The following is an 18,813-nucleotide window of genomic DNA, read 5'->3' on the forward strand; positions in this document are numbered from 1 at the left end:
TCTGCTTCGACACTTTTGAATATCTCAGCAGGAATTTATCTGTAACTTTATATGCCTAACACCTTCTGTCCTAATGCCTTTTGGGTTTTTAGAATTAGTGGATTTCATTCCCTGCCACCTGGATTATATTCACTGCAAGAGAAAAAACAGCAGCCTGTTCTTCTTGATCCCTTTTTCAGACTTAAACAGATTATTCCAAGTAAAGAAAATTTTCTCTCGGAACCTACGAACAAAACTAAAAATCAGAGCTGTCTGTAAGCTGGTGCTGGACTCAATGACCCAGCTGATCCCTTATGTCTTATGTTCTTAATGGGACTGAGGTAGTTATTTTTCTTAACCTTCTTAAACTAAGAACTTGCATTTTTGACAGCAGGAATGACAATGTTTGCACTATTGTTAAAAATGAAAGAAATAAAAGTATGTATGAATGTGTGCTTCAGTATGTAACAATGTGACATAGTTTGAGTCAATAATGAAACAGGCTTATTTGACAGTCAACATTACAGCAGTATGCTACCTGATTCCATATATAATTAAAATAAAGCAGCCCTTAATTGAAAAATTTAAGAAGGCTCATTTGTTGCATCATTTTAATATATTTAAATTACTTAATAGATTATAAGAAGGTATATGTGGCGAAGAGAGAATGATTCAAGCCCATATTCCAACCTGAGATTAATGCCTGAAAAGATTATCAGTCTGAAGCCTTCTGACTTGATCAGTTTATTCCATTATTTTATACTCTGACAAAGGTAGCTAGCTATTTGACATGTATGCATTCCGTGTACAAGCAAAAAACATACCAAATATTGTTTAAAATTGTAGCAGGTAGGCATGTTAATACAGTCTAAAACCAAAAATTTTTTCTATATCTATGTATCACCTATTGACAGATGAGAGCCAAAATAATTCTTTCTGACAGCCATTTCAGCTGAAGATGGATAAATTGTTTAGCTTCAGAAAAAGTGTTTAGAATAGTCTAATTAGCAGCTGAATTTCTGCAGTGATTTACAGTCAACTGGTGTCTGATGTGCAGACTGGATGCAGACAGGTTGGTTCTGGCATGCATTGCAGCAGCGAAAACCAGGAGCCAGCATTTCCATTTCAGCAGATTACTCTGAATTCACAGAATTGTAACTAAAAAGCCATTAGCCCAGTGTTTGTTTTCGAAACTGAAGTTGGGGCTAGTCCAGGTCTCATTGAAATGATTTAGGATTTTTTGCCACAGGTTTTGGGCAAGTGTCCCACACCGAGCTCTGGACACACAAGAACTGTTTGACAGTTGGGTTACTGAGCCCCTTAAACCTTCCAACTCAGTGCCTCTTAAATATTTAGGCACTGCTATCAGCAGACTCATTTCCACAAAGTCTAATTTCTTGTTCTATAACTGCCTGCTAATTACTTTATTATTTTTGGTGCCCTACCCCAACTCTGAGCTGGCTGTTTCAGGACATGGGGTGTTAGACTGGCAATAATCTGCATTATATTCCCAACTGAATGTTTTCCTGTTTAGGGTTAGTCATGAAGGAGTATTTATTTTTGAAAGTCATACCACATGTTCCCAATCCTTTGTTTGCACAGCTGTAAGAGAAGATAACTTAATGGGAAGAATAGTCTTTCAAACAAGAAAGAATCATCTTCCAAGACAGACATTTCATTTCCTTTGTGATCCAACAGCATCTGTAGCTTCATATTGGGTATGCTTGCACATCTGAAATTAAAATCAATGTTTTTCTTATTATGTGGCATAGATTAGGTTTTGAGTTGACGATACCTGCAGATCTGCTCTGTGTGAGTGCACAAAGAACGTAATTTTTTGACAGTTTGGAAAACCATTTTGGCATTACTAATTGTCATCGGTTTTCTCACGTGCTGTAAGACTGCAGGCGACCGTAAGAAGAGAACAAGACTTTCACACGGAAGGCAGCTGTATAGATCTCTTATTAACTATAAACAATAGGTCATAAAATATAGTTTGTGATAAAAATAATTACATTTCACTTCAAGTACGTAACTTTTCAAAAAGGGAAGAATATTGGGTTTAGTAGCATGTATTCTTCAAATAAGGCCTACAGGTATAAAATAAAACTAATTTAAACACATTCCAATAAAATAACTGAACCTAAAGAAATGAATGCTGCTAAGTGCAAGCCAATAGTATTTTGATGGAATGAGGTGAAACCATTGATAATTTGTGATCATAATGGCTACCCTCATAAGTGAGCAGGGTTGAGACTGTTCCCAGAGAAGAGCTAGTCTGGAAAAGTCACTTCAACGCAGATAGACCTTTAACCATCAAAAAGATCCCGATAATAATGTGTCCACCTAGTAAGGAGCAACATAAAAAGATCAGACCTACATTTGGAAGGATAACCTAAGACGTTCTTTTCTTAACTCTTTGTGTTTATTCATTTACTCTGTGAAGTGAAAAAAAATCGGGTTAATATATCATCCTAGCTAAGGAGGATTTGATGGGGTTTTTTTTGTTTAAAATTGTTTAGGTGATTAAAGGAGACTGTTTTATATGTGGCTTGATATATAAGGATCAAGACCATCAGGGATATTTTACATTTTAAAACTGATTTTTTTTAACAGAGAAAGTAGCTCAAGGAAGCTAATGGCCTTGATTAATTTTGTTTTAGAACCACGGATCTCATTGTCTCTTTCTTTCTTTGATTCATAGATTTAAAAGGGAAAATACATGTTCTTGCCTTTTCAACTCCTAAATAGTTTCTTAGCTCTGAGAGTACTCCTATACAATGAACCGAACATATGAAATAAACTACAATAAAAAAATACTCTGCACCAGCAAAAGAGATTGTGGCTGTCAAAAACCAGTATATCAGTCCAACAGTTTCTGTTTCCAGAAAAATTCGACTTGTGCAATGGTTTTACTTCACTTCAGATTTCAGCAAGTATTACATACGACTTGAATAGTTTACATTTAACTGAAAAAAATATTTGTTCTATGATCAGCCCTTAAAACAGGTTGTGACCTGTTCTGATAGGCTTTTTTTAGTAATAACTATTAGATTAATTTTTTAGTTTTATATATACATATATAATATATTAATTTTATACATATATAATTAATATATTAATATATAGAAAATCTGATATAAATTAACAGGAAGGAAAGCAGCTGTTTTGTCTAGTCTAAATAGCATATATTCAATGGTTTTTTTGTTCATAGCTCCAGAGCTTGTAGTCATGTTTATAACGATATCTTCACTTTCTGGGTAAGTGTTAAGATTTGGAAAAGCAAAATCTTTGCTCAGTAGGGAAACTCCTTTGTATTGTCAGTTCTCCGCCTTTTTGATCTTCTGGGGCATTTAAAACAACATGGCATAAATTTGTCCCTCTCTTCCCCCCCTTCTCTCCCCAAAAGTCAGGACAGAATCTTATACCTCAGTACCATAATTTTATTATTTTTGGACCAAGAGACAGAAGGCTGGACGTTCTTAAGGAAGCTGCCATCTACATAAAGTCCTTTTTAGGACAGTGGCTTTACTGCAGTCCCTAGCTGGTATTCAGGGATGTCTCCGGATCTTTAGACTGATTCACCTGAAAATGATGCTCTCCCCTCATTATTATTTCCTCAGTTTTGATACAGACAGTGATTGCCATTTCCTCACGTGGTACCCTGTCTTGGATGTGTCAATGCTCATCCTTTTTGAGAAGATGAATCTCTCTGAAACATTACAGTTTTATTCCAGACAGCAGTAGTGTGTTCTTTTTTATGAAATAAGGTGAAAGTAATTTGACTCGATTACATGATGGGCTTCAGAGTAGTTTTCAGTCATTCCAGGACTCAGTTCATATCAAGTATTTTACTTCATGCTTCCTTGTGGCTTCTGAGACAGTACCTGTGAGGTGGGGCTTGGGGCTTGGTTGCGTCTTGGGTGCCGTGCATGATGGTACCACAAAACCGATCTTCTGCTAGCACGACTGCAGCCTGCTGAGATGAGGAGACACTACCACAACGTCCGTCTGTTTTCTGAGGAGCTGTGTGATGCAGGATCAGCTCTACTTAGAAAGCAGTATCTGGGCAAAGCCCAGATCCAAAGTCTTTGGATCTTCTTGTTTATCCCAGCAGATGGGAACAATCTGACTCCGTCCAGTACTCTGAGCCTCACCGTGGCAAACCTGATCCAATCTTTTCATTTCATTTTCATTAGGACAAATAGACTTTACTAATGACTATTTTTTCTGTTCTAATGTGGTGACAGGGCTGTCAAACAAACATTTTGGGGAATGTGTCAATTCAGATAAAAATTATGTGTAAATATTTCCTGATGTTTTCCAGTCAGTGAAATATTTTGTTATTATATTAATTTTCTTCGCAATCTATTTGGGTCTAGAAGACCTAAGTGTGTCTATGTTTTTACATTTTTATATGCGGTGAAGGTTGTTGTCTAAGGCACGGCTACACGAGGGCAGCGCTGTGAGCTAAGCTAGGGTGTGGGTTTGAAGCACGCCATCTATTCAGTGTTCTCCTTCAGTAAATGCCTGCTACCCTTTCCTCCCATGCTTTCCACCTGCATTTGCTGTAGGACAGCATTGTGTGTGCAGCCAGGTAGTGCAGAGAAGTTGATGTGCCCCAGCACTGCAGTCTAGCTTTGCAACAACTCATTTTCTGTAACTGTACTGTAAACTTTCCCGCATATGGAGGAGATACCCTACGCAGCAGGCAGATCCCACTGAGGGGCTGAGCAGATACTCTTGAGCACATCAGTTTTGTACTTAGGAGAGCACAATATTCTACTAATCTATTTTCCCCGCTGTAAGAACAGGATTTGGGACTCACACTTTTTCAAACTTCTGTGGCAGACGGTCAGTACTCTTACATAATACTCTGAGGGAGGTGAGGAGTGATATGATATCTATAACAAAGCAGCAATGCCTGGGGACCCTGGGGGATCCCAGACATCACTTCCTGGCTTTACATTCATGATTGCTCATGAGGTACCGTGTTCAGTGCCAGGGCTGAGATCTTGTCCTTTGCAATGTCTCACAGGTCTGTTGAGGGAACTGGAGTAAGTACCAGGTACTATGAGTTTGGTGCTGTAAAACCTTTTTGGTTTCTCAGAATAATTCTGTGCCTATTAGTTTGGCTTATGTAGGTGATTTACAAGCTTAAAGAGTGCTGCTACCCTTTTTCACCTTTGATTACTTCCATTAGAGAGGAAATCAATGATGGCCAAGAATTTCTTTGGCACAAAAAGTTTGGCAACTTCAGGCATGTTTGACAATGTCCTTGCTTATAGAGCCAAGCCCAGTGGTCTTTTCAGACATCAGCTTCTCCAATATCTTTGTGGGGTTTTTGTCATTAATGGTTTTTTGGACAGCATCTTTCTTTTCACTTCTGGATACTGCTTTTTTTCCGTTCTCAGGCCTCTTAACTTACAGTCTCAAAAAGACTGTTTCATCCCTACTGCCTGTGCTTTGGGCAGCTTCTATTATTTCATTATTCAGACTCCAAGGAAAGTTTTAATTCTTCTTTATATTTATTCCAAAGGGAGAGCGTCTTCCATGCCTATCAGTGTGCCGTAGCCTCTCACCTCTGCCATAGCAATAGTTAGAAATTGCTACTAGTGATGTTCATGAAAGCCTTTAAAAATTGAGTTATTCAATGGGAAGATTACTGAACTTCCAAAACCATTCACTGTCAATATCAGTTAACTAAAGGAAACACTAGACATTTTTCATTGATTCTCAAGGTATTTTAGGACCTTTATTCAATCCAGTCAGAAATGCTGGCCAACCTGTGAGAAAGCAAAGCCATAGAGAAAACTCATAAAACAAATCACTGGTAGAATCAACAAGCAGGATTCATCTCCCATGGCCTGGCCCAAAATGTGGGAAGTACGCAGGTTATAAAAAAGCAGCGTGGGATTAACATAGGCTTCTTAATACTTGTGTATTACTTTGAGGTAAGGTGTGAAATACTGACGGTGCAATTCAGTGTCCTGGATTGCAGAATGATCTCCAGGCAGTTGGAAATACCACTGGTATATTGGCAGCTCAGATACAACTGAGATGTTCTTGTAAAGTAGCATGCGCAGATTCAGTACTTAAAATTTTTGCAACAGCATCTTTTGTAAGGACCAAATCAAAGACCAACTGGTATTGCTGAGCAGGAACTCAAAATCTATTATTATAATTCAAAGAAATATGATAAAATATTCTGACAAAAGCATACGCTGCCAGGATTGCTTGAAGGTAGAACTTGATGTATCAGTCAATTAAAATCAGAGCATGCCAACACAAATCCAGTAGATTTCTTTGCTCCCTTACACCTTCTTTGCTTTACTTGGCTAAGTGGTAGAACATAAGGATCTACACTTGATGTGCTCTGACCCAAACATTAACAGGAGTGATAATGCCTCAGAAGAAGAAAGAGGTAAGCAGGAATATTATTTTAATATAAAATCTCAGCACGGTGGTCTTTTTTGGCCATAACTATGAGAACACAATGGCCAGACTTACACTCAGAGAAAACTGGGTCTGGAAAGGACCTCAGAAGCTCATCTAGGCCATCCTCCTAAAGTTCATGCCTGGTTCAACTTGGCCTAGATTGTTCCAGCTCATTTAAGTAATCTGCGCTGAAGCATCTCTGATGTTGAAGACCTCACATGACCTCACCTGCCTCTCCAGGCAGTCTCTTCTACTGTTCTCACTGTTAGAAAGTTTTTTCCTAAAGTCCAGCACTTTTGTACTGCAATTTTCTTTCTTGTCCTCCCTACTTCAAACTGACCTTACTATAACGCTGGAGGGGAAGTGGGAGAAATACATGAAATGATTTTGGGGGTAGGAAAAGCGCTTTGTGTGGGTGCAGCTTTTTCTGGCAAAGCTGAGTTTTTGCAGGTACCATTTCTGTCTCTCTGAGAGACTAGAAGGGTCTCTTCGAGCTAAAAACTGAACAAATTGGCACAGCTATCCTTGCAAACCACTGCTAGGACAAATCTGACCTAAGTACACATTCAGGTAGTGTCAAAGCTCTGTATTTTTGCCTTCATACAAACATTAATCTGTATTTAATTTGAGAGAAGTTCTGGGCTGATGTCCCAGAAGAAGTGAGAGTGGCAGGTCCCTTTTGCATGAGTCCTTTCATTGGATCAATGGTCCAGAGACTGTACTGAGTGGTGTTTCAAGTTAAAATGCGTTAAGATGATAAATATTGATTAAATGATAAAGTGTGCATGACACCATATCATGGGGAAGATATGCTGGCCAGAGACACTGAGGCAGAAGCAAATTGTAGTCATATAAATTTTTACAGAGGATGTTCCTGGCCAGCCCCACATCCATCAGGATTTGGGAGAACTGAAGTTAACCTTCCTGCTGTGAATGCCACGTGTCCCCCCTCTCTTCAGTTCTGGCTGAAGGGATTTCTAGACAGCACTGATGGGGGGGGTGTAGCTAGTTACACATCATGAAGACTTAGCAAAAAGGCCACTTTAACTCATGATTCTTGTTACTGCAGTTCAGTGGCTGGCAGAAGTCTTCGTGTCTGTGTCCACATCTGCTTGTTTTGTGTAATGGCTCACAGAGTTTCAGATGTTTGTATTTCAAAGCAGGATGCTTATTTTCTCCTTCACCCTGCCCATTATACGTGGGCAGAAACATTCCCTCTTCTGTGGGCTTTCAAAAGCACTTTGTATCTGGTTATCTTTGTGTCCAGATAGAGAATAAAGAATGCCCTAAGGAGTGTAGGGTGATGCCCGTTACACTGACACCAAGGATATGTATTTGCCTTTCTCACACTAGTCTGAGCTGAACCCATTAAAATATAATGATGTGCATATACAACAATCTTGCAGTAGCTGCTGAGATATGCTCATGTTTTCTGAGTCCTCATATTATGGTCTCAGCATGTGATGTTTGTGCTGCACTAGTCCACGTTTTCCTGCTCTTTTTTTAAATGCTGAGAAACCTTTCTAAAGATGTTAATGTTTTTGAGAGCTCACGTACTTTCATTATTGAGCTGGGCCAACCTTTGGTTATGACTCAAATGGTTCTGAAACGATGTTGATGGAAAAATTCATGGACTTGCTTTTGTCCTCTCCCTAGAGTGTACGCTATCACCCACAGCAGAGATCTGGAAACTGACAGCTCAACATCTGGAACAAAGTCCCTACCAAACTCTATGGAAGAGTGTTTAAACCAGAGAATTCAGCTGCTTAGAGGCCATGAGAGAATTCTGTTGATTTGTAAAGGGCGGTCTTGTGCTCTGTTTCTAAGTGTTTTGACATATCTTCAGCTGGTATAAATGAGCATCATCAGTGAAAAAAAGCTTCTTAAAAATTCTTGAGAATTCGGCCACATATCAATGAAGTTTTTAAGCCAAAAAAAACCAAACAGGCATATCAGTTATGTTTGTCCTGGCATTGTATCTAATCAGCGTTTAGCTGTCCTTCTAAGAGTACTAGAAATTGGATTATTTCAGAGTTTGGGGATTTTCTTTTAGTGTTATAGTATTTTTTGATAAGTTGAGGTTATCCTTTCCAGACAACACTGGCATTTAGGTACCATTGATATCCATGACCTTTTCCTCAGTGCAGGACCGACTTGGCTAAGGCACCTCTCTATTTTAAGGATCTAAAAATAACACATGGGGTCCACCTGCCTGCCGTGCGTAGGCAGAAAGCAGCCTTCTCCCGTCAGCCGCTTGATGTTATCTTCAGCCTCAGGATGTTATCTGACTTCTTCTTAAGACCCAAAAATATTTGTTGAAAAACCAAAACCAATACCTTGCAGCGATTGTAGAGCTTCTGTAATTTGTTTCCAGCAGCTTTATTAGGATGAATTTGTGTGTTATCCAGTGCTTGATCTGGTGGCCAGTTTTCCCAGTGTGCTTGATAATGGTATCATGGAGGAGCATACTTCACAAGATCATTTTTATTTTATGCTGTATTTTCAGGAAAGCAATTCAGTTTGCAGGTTGTTGGTTTTTAACAGGTATTGGGGAAATGTACGAGGAGTCACTGGGGCATCAATACACATTGAACTTGTAGGTGTGTCACTAGGTTATGTGAAAATCATTCCTGTTATAGAGTGAATGTTACTTGAATGTGGCTTCTCCACAATCCATTAATAAAATAAAAAAAAAAAAACCCACCTACCACAAAAAATGCTAAAATGTTTTTATTTTTTATGTTTATTTTTAGTCTTGGAACTGAACCAGGTGATTATTCCCACTTACGGAACTGTGCCAGATGAGCAAAACCTTCATACTCCTGAATGGGTGGGTACTTCTTTACTTCAACTATGACTACTTGTAATTTTTCTCGTATAGATATGCAACAGTCAGTAGCTGTTCCAGAAGACTAGCGTTCCTTTGCATTTGCAGCACATGCAGTTCATCTGTGTGACTGAATCTGAGTTGCTGTATCTATCTCTGTTTCCCTAAAGGTACCTGAAGTCATTGACTCAGATGTGAAAGTGCAGGTTGACACAGGCACTGGACTCAATTAAAAGTGACCAATATATATTCACTATAAACTGACACACACACATACATGTCCTTTCTATATCTAATTTTGTACACCCGTGTATAGGATTTCTGTGTGTGTATACAAGGATAAATAGTTATGAACACACCCTACATATAAACACACATATCCTGTAGATTCATACACACCCAGGTATTAGTTGGCTGACGTGCATTCGGGATTCATTTTTACAGAAATCTTGGAGACACCAAGAAATTCCTTACTCCAGTCAGCTACTGAAGTGGCAAGAAGAAAAAAGACCTGGAGGTGTCCATTCCCTTTATCCAAAGTTCAAGTTCCCCAGCTCGCCTAATGTTTTCTGCAGCTAACAGGTTTCTGGCTCTAGCTCAAGATCCCCTGCCTCAGATCTCATTCTTCTCTAAGGGCTGGCCAGTCGACCCAAACAAGCCCTGCCATGGCACATGCTTTGCCAACCTGATGCCCAACGGGCATGCTGAGAAGTCCAATTTTATTTTTTCCCCTAGAGTGGTACAAGTGTGGTCTGCAGTTGCACAAGGAGATAGCTATAAGCCTGGATTAAAAAAGTTGTAAAATCATATACTTATCTTAAAGCTAATAGAGCAAGATTAGCTCCATACAAATCAAAAAAAGCCTGTTCTGTGTTTCATTACTCTAATGACAGAGGTTAGTGTCACTGGCTTTGGGTGTGTATAGGTTGTCTTTTCTAGTCAAGCTACCTCTACAAGTGGATCAGCGTTACAGGAGAACAAGGCATAAAGAAACAGGTTCAACAGTGTCGAGGATTGCTCATTGGACCCATTAATTTTGAGCACCTAAGAGCTTCATGGCGGTTTTCACATAGAGAAATCATTCAAAAAAGTACTCTAATGGTGCCACCAAGTAATGAGAGCTGGAGCTGGTTCCCAGTCAGCCCTGTCCGAGACATTGACATTTAAACTACCAGCTATTTACAAATATCTGAACCTGCCTGTGCGTTTCTTTATCGCTGTCTACTAGATCCTACTCCAGGAATGACAGCCTGCTAGTGCTGCTACTAGTTATCCCTTTAGCTTGCACAGAGGAGGTCTGTTATGACTGTGGAGGTCCAGGTCCTGCTGACTTCTCTGCCTATAAGGAAATACTTTGTTTTCTTTATATGACTAGGAGAACATACAATACAATGAAAAATGAGCTAAAAAGTTAAAAGATGCAAATGAAGCATTCAAATTCAGGGGGGTTGAATTAAGCCTGCCTTGACTTATATGTAGATATTATGATTGGAGCTGTTTAGATGATTTATTTTTTGGCCTGGCCACCAAACTGAAAGCTATTTTGATTCATATCAAACTGAAATGGGAAACAGAATCATAAAAGAAAGAGACAAAGGATTTCTGTAGTGGTAGTGCATTTCAAAAGCAGTGTAAATGAAGGGATAGATTCAGTCTTCATTGCACCAAGGTGCACCAGAGCCTTGGGAAGCCGCTCTAGCAGCTTAGCTGGCAAAGCACTTGTCATAGTTATGGGTCAGGGGGGTTTGTGCCTGCCTCTGCTGTAGGAAACAAATACCCAAACTACCAGGAAATGAGTTTTCTTCTGGGAGCTGGATACCTTCACCTCCCCTGCCCCTGCCGCAGCGTTTTGCGGCAGGGTGTTCTTCGTTTGAAGCCGCTTCAGTCTCTGGAAAAAGAATTAAACATTTTTCGGAGCATGATGTGGAACCAAGTGCTTCCATTTCCCAACTGAGTGCCCTGACTAGGATGTTATAAAAATCCTTCTTGGACTCTCCTTGTGGTTCAATGAAATTTTTTTAATGTATTTATATGAAGACAAATAGCATCAAACCAGCCAGAATGTCATATACCTTGTGGTTAGAACAGTCTCCTCCGAGCAGTCTTGGTAGAATTTATTTTTATTTCTACTGAAAATCAACTGTCAAAATCAATTTTTATTTTTGGTTACTCATGTTTACCAGCAGTTGTAATTTCTGCTCAGTTTTAGCAGCATTTTTTCTGCACTGCTCCTTCCATGTCAGGTCCTCCTTGTCAGCCACTGGGCAGTTTCAGTGGGTTGGAGGGGCCAGAAAGATAAAATTGAGGTCTGCTGAGCCTGTCTGTGAAATGGATGAGTGCTAATTGTAGCTAGAAACGGAAACTGAATAGGAAGCCTAACCTTAAATGATTGAATAGAAGGGAAGTACTGCGCCTGTTGTCTAAACTTAGATCATGCTTTGCAGCTGGAAGTTTTCTGGAAATTTGATTTGATTTTGCAAGTCATCCTGGAGTAGCCAAAACTGAGTAAGTTATTGGTTAATAGAAACGGTTCTGTTCTTCTGGTGCTGTCTCTAATTATAGGATCACATGCTACGATTGCCGCAAGATCCCTGCCTCATTCAGCACATGAGTAGGACATTAATCTCCAAAAAGCCCAAATTCTGTGAGGGTGTTGTTTGTAGTACTTCAGCAAGGTGTAAATGTGGCAGGAAATGGCAGGGAAAAAATGAAAGGTTCTTACGACTAAAGAAACTGAGTGCAGTCCTAGATAATAGGATTTTATCCTTACTTCTGCTATAGGGTTTCTGTGCAAGACTTGCAAAGTCACATCCAGCTTTTGTTTATTTCCTGAGTGTCAAAGGGGAACATCTGTGACCCTGTTTGCATTAGTTCAAAATAGTCACATATGGACCTGAAAGAGAGTGTACTGCTCTTTGAAGAGAGAATTGCTGAGCTCTCTGGAAAGATGTCACTGTCCTGGTGTCTCAAGCAAGAACTCCAAATTTAGGAGGCAGTCAACAGGTTTTGGCACTGATCTGTGGATGCCTTATGTGATCACTGTTAAAATGAGGGTTATACTGTTACTTTCTCTCCTGGGGGATCTTGTAAAATTAAATTTGTCAACATTTGTAGAACATTGAGATTCTATGAGGAGATTCTATACCACAGGCATAGTCAGAAGGAAACCCCTATTTTAAGCGTTCACCCTATTTAGATGAGGTGTAACAAAAAAAGACATTGAATAAAGAAGATAATAAGGAGTATTCCGTAACTACTAAAAGGAGGGTAGAAGTATGGCGTGTGGTTGTGCAGTTAAGTCATGTATCATAAATAGTACGTACAAGGAAGACAAAACTGCATAGACAGCATTAATTCAAGCCTTTTCCAGCTCTCAGATGTTTCATTTTGCAGTCTTATCTGCTTCATAGGTAGATAGTTTGAATTTGGATGTAACAGTAAGATTTTTTTTGAGAGTCAACATCTGCAGAGGGGAGGATAACTTCTTCAAATTGTCTATTACTGCTGCCCCTCAAATACAATTTCTGCAGCGAGAAGGCTTCAGGGAAGACCGAAAGAGTGAATTTCCCAGCTCCTGCATCCCAAGAAAGATGGGAGGTGCTGAAAAGCAGGTTTTCTGCAGAGTACTGTCTTCACCTTCCTTTAAAAGTAAGGCCGTTTGGTCTCTCTCTAATCAGGAGTGACTGGAATTCCTTCTGCAGCCAGCAGCGACGTGACGCTCAGACAGGAAGTCAAGTGGGTGTCTGGTCCAAACTTAGCTCAAGGGACAAGGCATCCCGATGCCTGGCCGGTTACCAGCCGCTTTCTGCTGACAGAAATGTATGACTGTAATGATGTCCCGCATTTTTCTACTTTGTCTTTAGTCTCAATTTATTTCAGTTTGTTACATATCAAAAATTTCTTTGCATGTTGAGGAAATGAAAAAAAAAACGTTCTTCTGATTAAGTGCTTGCTAATAATCTCACTGTTGCTAAAAACGGAACTAAAACAGTCCTCTGTTGTTATTAGCAAATATGAGTCACAAGGAAAAATGTTAAAGGCACAACAGTTTTATGGCCCTACGGAGACAGACCAACATTAATATGTGGTATGCAAATAAACTGATATCTTCCTGAAGTATCTTATATATTATATATATCATATATCTTCCAGAAGTAAATGCTTGTGTTGGTCTTAATGTCAGAAAGTTGTCTCTATTGGTCACTTAGAACATAAAGTAATAAAAGATCTGGTTATATAGCTGTGATAGGAAGAACAGCTTTGTATTTCTGTAACATTTTCTCCAGATGATCTCAAAGCACTTTACAAATAATTATGTTTCATGATAACCTGGTAATATAATTTGTTTCCTTTTTATGTAATTGATTTGAAGTTTCCTGAGGCCTGTAGAGAGAAATAACTGTGCTCCCAAACAGGCACTCTGAAATTGTCACCTACGTACAACTCACAACTGAAGTGTAACCTGCAGGTCCTCCGCAAGACTGTCGCCGTGCTCCAGCCGGAGGATTTTTTGCAGGTGCCTGTCAGCAGAGGTGATGTTATACAGGCTCTGCTCTGCTCTCTTGTTTCCCAGTACTGATTTATTCCCTGGCATGCTGCAGGAAGCTGTTTTGAAGCATATCTGAAAATTATGTGAGGTTGCAGGCAAGTAGTTTATCCCTCCAATAATGATTACATTTGGTGCTATTGACAGTCACACCAAAGGCTCATGCGGACAAAATAAAGCACTTCTTTTATCCTTCCAGTTAGATAAGTCATTCCTGCAGAATCTCTTGTTATTTAAAAAAAATCAGTTTACAATACTGTGCTTGTTCAGGGTGTAGTAAACAATAAATAACTGCAATTCCTGTGCACATATTTTTCTTCATGCTTGTCTCCGTGCTGCCCTTCCCACCATTATCCCCACTGACTGTTTAACAATATAATGCCCAGAGAAGCCTGGAAAAGTGAAGACGGGTTTCTTTGTAAGGCCACCGTTTTTTCTCCCCTGGCATGGAGCATCGCTGTTGCTGAAGTGAGTTTCCCACTAGAGTGGTCTCCTTTCATCTTCTGCTGCAGGCATCACATGTAGCCATGACTACAGGAACGGTCTCAAGAGTGAGACACGGCAGCTCCCTTTAGGTACCGGCAAGCCTGGTTATACGTGAGGAGGAAGGGCACACGGTAGCCTCCCTCCCGAGGAGCTCTGAGTCAAGGGGCTGAGGGTCGGTTCCATGATGTGGTCACTTGCAGCCAAACCAGTTATCTCAGCTTTTACGGTCCTGTGTGGAGGGGCAAGCTTGTCTTCATGTCCCACTTGTCCCTTCTCCAAGTGCCACGCTGTCCCAAGGGCTGGGAGAGCAGATGCTGTTTACCAACAGCTGCTTGTGCTGGATTAGCAAAGAGCGCAGGAAGCTCCTTATTCCTTTGCCGAGGTGGCCACAGGGGGCCAGAGTCAGGGAGGATTAAGAGAAGGTGTGTAAGCAGGGGGGTGTGCATGGCAGAGGGCTGCTCAGGGCTGGCCGCGGACCTTCAGTGTGATTGCACCAGTACAGCACTTCCCAGCTCCGGCAGGATCCCACCAGCTGTGCATATATCACCTGGTAGTGAGGACCCAAGCAGCGGGTCTGCAGAACAAGGCATTTGGTGGTGGTGGCTACATTATACACATTTCTGGGCTTTTTGTTACAGCCAACTACCTCCAGTCTCATTCCTTGGAGTGCAGAGCCGCTGATGCTCACCTGATCTGACCCTGCTCTGAACTGAAATGCAGAGGTACACCCACATGAACGTGGCCGTGCTGCCTCTAGGCTAGCCCACGTAAGTGTACCCTGAGTGTTTCAAAAAGCTTTATCCACGACCTGGCCCTCCCCTCCTTCAGATTCCTTCTGCTAATAAAGCAGCTAATAGTTCCCTGTCTCAGTGGCAGGCAAGCAGTTGATTGTACAGCACTTGGAGAGTTCAGAAGCGCTGTGGAGTATATGCTAAACATAATTAGTATTTTACAGCTAAATGTATTACTTTTTTTTATTTATTAATGATGTTAATCAATATTAACCTGCTGTCCACTAGGGTATTCTTATAACATTAGTGTGCACAACCGATTGCCTCCGTCAGTACTTAAAATGTGATTATGCTGAGGCTAAGAAAATTAGAAAGTGCAGTAAATAGACCCCACGTTTGTTTCTTCCAAAACAAAGAGGTATCAATGGGCCTGTTCGTTATTTTGGGTTATAATTTGCTACTGGTACTTAAGAAATATTATGTATTGGAATTTCAGCCCCGTTAACTTATGTGTCTATGCACACAAGCTTGCGTGCATTTGTACAATAATAACATTTGTAATACCGTCAAATAATACTACATATTTTTTAAAAACAAACATTGTCTCAAAGGAATTATTAACTTCAGAGTATAGCACATCTTTTTGGTTTCCAGTCTTGGTTTTCCCCTTGTAATTATGTTGAATAATATATGATTTTTCATTACAAACTGTCCAGTAGGGATTACAAGATACACCACACATTTCAGTTAATGTGGCTGTCGGAACCTTATTACATTCCTATTTGCATTTTACTTCTTACTTTTAATTGAGCAACATTTAATGTTACATTACAATTTATTTGTGTGGGTCTCAATCTTGATCTCTTAAGTATTCAGGCGTAATGAGTCAACTCTTTATTATTTTATTGATATATAAGGTCTCTATGGATAGGTCAATTGAACAATGCCCTCATGATTAAAAGCAATAGAGATTACATTTAAGAAGTTAGCTTCATAAGTATGAACTTCCGTGTATCTGGATTCATGCAGTCCAACATTGATTAATCTTTCAGTTATATTCCGTTATACATATATGCATATTTTGATATGTGCATAGAAAGGTGTATGTATATGGTAACATGTATATACTCATGTGAATGAAATCATAAGTAAATTCATGAGTCAGAATACTGATTAACAGGCAGTCTTTGCGTCTGGTTATTGACAATCCAGTTAAGCCAGTTATCACTAAGTTACACACTAGTTTTATAAGCTTAAAGGAGTCTATGTTTAAAGGAAAATTATTTCAACGGCGAAGTTATGCAATCACAAATTATGATCAAAATTTGTTAGATCAAAAATTTGTTAGATCAAAACTTGATCTGATGTTTGCTGTCTGCCATTTCTTTCTTTTCTATCCTGTGGATAGGTCATACAGGAAAAAGTTTAAAGCTGTAGTGAAAAAAACTCAAAAGCTATTACTACTTTTATGCTTTCAAGTGCTTGAATTTCACAACTAAACTCTGTCTCTTTAAATGGAAGCTATTATAACGCTATTTCTAAGATTCAAAGACCAAGAAGCCCAATTAAAAAACCTTCTGGTTTATGCAGTGGCAACACTTCCCCTCCTTATTCATTATCACAAGGTTTGGGCTCTGTGTTTCCACCATTGCAACACGGAGCAATTTTAGCCCTAGCCAGAGCCTGCTGGCGTCCTGGGGGAGAGCAGAGGCTGCAGGGCTGGGCTCTGTGCCTGGCTGGGCTCAGCTCCCCGTGCCCTCTCTTCTGCTGCTGCCCCAGCACCTCCCAAGCTGTCTCCCAGGATGGGCTGTTGGCTGTTGTCGATGCTTTCCTCCCAATGGGAATCTAGTCAACATGAAATCATCATGATTATGTTTTAAATGAGACTGGAAACGGTCACAGCAGGGCTTCATTTTACACCTGTGGCTAGTCCTCAGCGGGAGGAAAATTTGTGAGGGTCAAGTCTGATTGCTTGATGGGACTATGCCAACTCTAGAGCTCAAGAATTTAGAAACTCACATCTGTGACTTGCTTTGGGTGATAGACATACTCAGTGTCATTGTGGTCTGGTGATGCCATCTGAAAGTTTAAAGCAATTTTTTTCCTAAAACTTTATTCACAGTTTGCAGTTGTATGTTGATTTGGTGACTGCCTAGGTAGTTTCTGAATTCTAGGCCAGGTTGTGAAACTAACGTAGAATATATGTGTATATTGGCCATATGTCAGCGTATATATATATATGCATGTATGTATGTCAGCAGCTGCTTGCTGTCAGGTTTGTCACAAATCTCTAGGCACAGGTGGAATTCAAAGAGGACTGTTCTAACCAAGAATCTGCTCAGACTGTTTGAAGCAACTAAGTTAACAGGACCTCTTTGCAGCAGAGCCTAGCGTTTCCACATAGAATGTAAAAAAAATAGTGAGTTTAAACTCCCCTGAGTTTATTTAAAATATGGAAATTTTGTCATAATTATGGGGAGACGCATCTTGGTCGACTGTTTTGACTTGGCCAATAAACAGTAACAAAATAGTCTACAGGGAGAGGTTTAGAATAAAACTCCTGGGAAATTTTGTTTTGGAAACACTGACACATGCGGTTCCTAAAACACTGTATGCTCCCTGGAACTGGGGTGCTCCTGACTGAAGACTGGCATTCTTCTCAGTTTTATCACAGTTGAAGAACAACCATTTCAGTCTGCACTTAAGGGGTCTCTGACACCATAACCGCATTTCTATGTGCCTTTCTGTGGACCAGACATCCCAGAGCTCCCAAAACTGGACCTGGCATCCCTCATGAAGTTTGGTCTGCACTGACAGGGAAATTTCAGGGATAGGACATCTGGGAATCTTTACCGTGTCCCCAAAGACACAACATGTTCAAGAGATTATTCTGGATCATTTTGCCTGGCCTGATCCTGCCCTGGGCCACCCTGCATGCCCAGCCGTCTGGAAGCCAAGGATCCTCTGCAGTTCTGCATGAGAGTCTTGCCAGCTTTGGAGATCTTACCATCTCTAATGCAATGCTGAGTCCCATTTCAGACATTTGATGTCTATCAACTTCAGTGGCACTGCCCTCATTAACACCATGGATGGATTTGGCCAAGTACCTGAGAGTTCGGTGCTCATTACATGATGATTCTGATAACATTACAGCTATATATTACCTGAAAGGAGGGGTTGTTACATGTGATAATGCCCTCAGAATACTCTAAGAAACTACAAAATCATTACTTGAGGATTCAGGTTCCCCTGTCATCAATGTGTCTGTATCATTTCACACATGAAATAACACATTAAGATGTTATTAGCGGATATGACAATCTATCCTACTTTCCTCCGGGGACTAGATAATGGCTTATGGATATATCAATCCTTTTGATTTTGGCATATATTGTAACATGATGGATGTGTGGCATACAACAATGTTTTTTGCTTGCTGAGATGTTGCAAATAAAAAGGGAAATAAATCCACATAGGATGTGTCCATTTTGAGAGTTCATCTGCAGCCTGGTCATGTTCTTCGTTTTCTGGGCAATGGTGGGTTTGGGTATTACAGTGCATAAAACTACTGGGCTTTTTGGTTTGGGGTTTTTTTAATTGCAGAGATGCTTAAACTTCTGGCAGGTAAGGGGGCAGATGGGAATGCACTAATTCTGAGACTCTCATCAGGCAATAACATATCTTGTAGACAGCATAACATTGTGTCCATGATGACATGCAAATTACTTGACAGATGTGTTATTCAGGAATGGTGCTGCATCCCAGTGCTCCTCCCATTGCCAAAAGCTAATATGCTATTTTTAAAG

General features: G+C 40.1%; 1 protein-coding gene across 1 annotated transcript in view; it reads left to right on the forward strand.

The window, feature by feature from the left end:
- ANO6 (anoctamin 6) overlaps nucleotides 1–18,813 on the forward strand; it is a 78,377-nt gene that overhangs the window by 18,190 nt on the left and 41,374 nt on the right. Inside the window, exon 2 of the mRNA XM_076331739.1 lies at nucleotides 9,171–9,247. Coding sequence (XP_076187854.1) covers nucleotides 9,171–9,247 — 77 coding nt within the window. The remainder of the gene's footprint in view (nucleotides 1–9,170; nucleotides 9,248–18,813) is intronic.

The sequence above is a fragment of the Aptenodytes patagonicus genome, chromosome 1 (assembly GCF_965638725.1).
Source record: "Aptenodytes patagonicus chromosome 1, bAptPat1.pri.cur, whole genome shotgun sequence".
In the NCBI taxonomy this organism is placed as follows: Eukaryota; Metazoa; Chordata; class Aves; order Sphenisciformes; family Spheniscidae; genus Aptenodytes; species Aptenodytes patagonicus.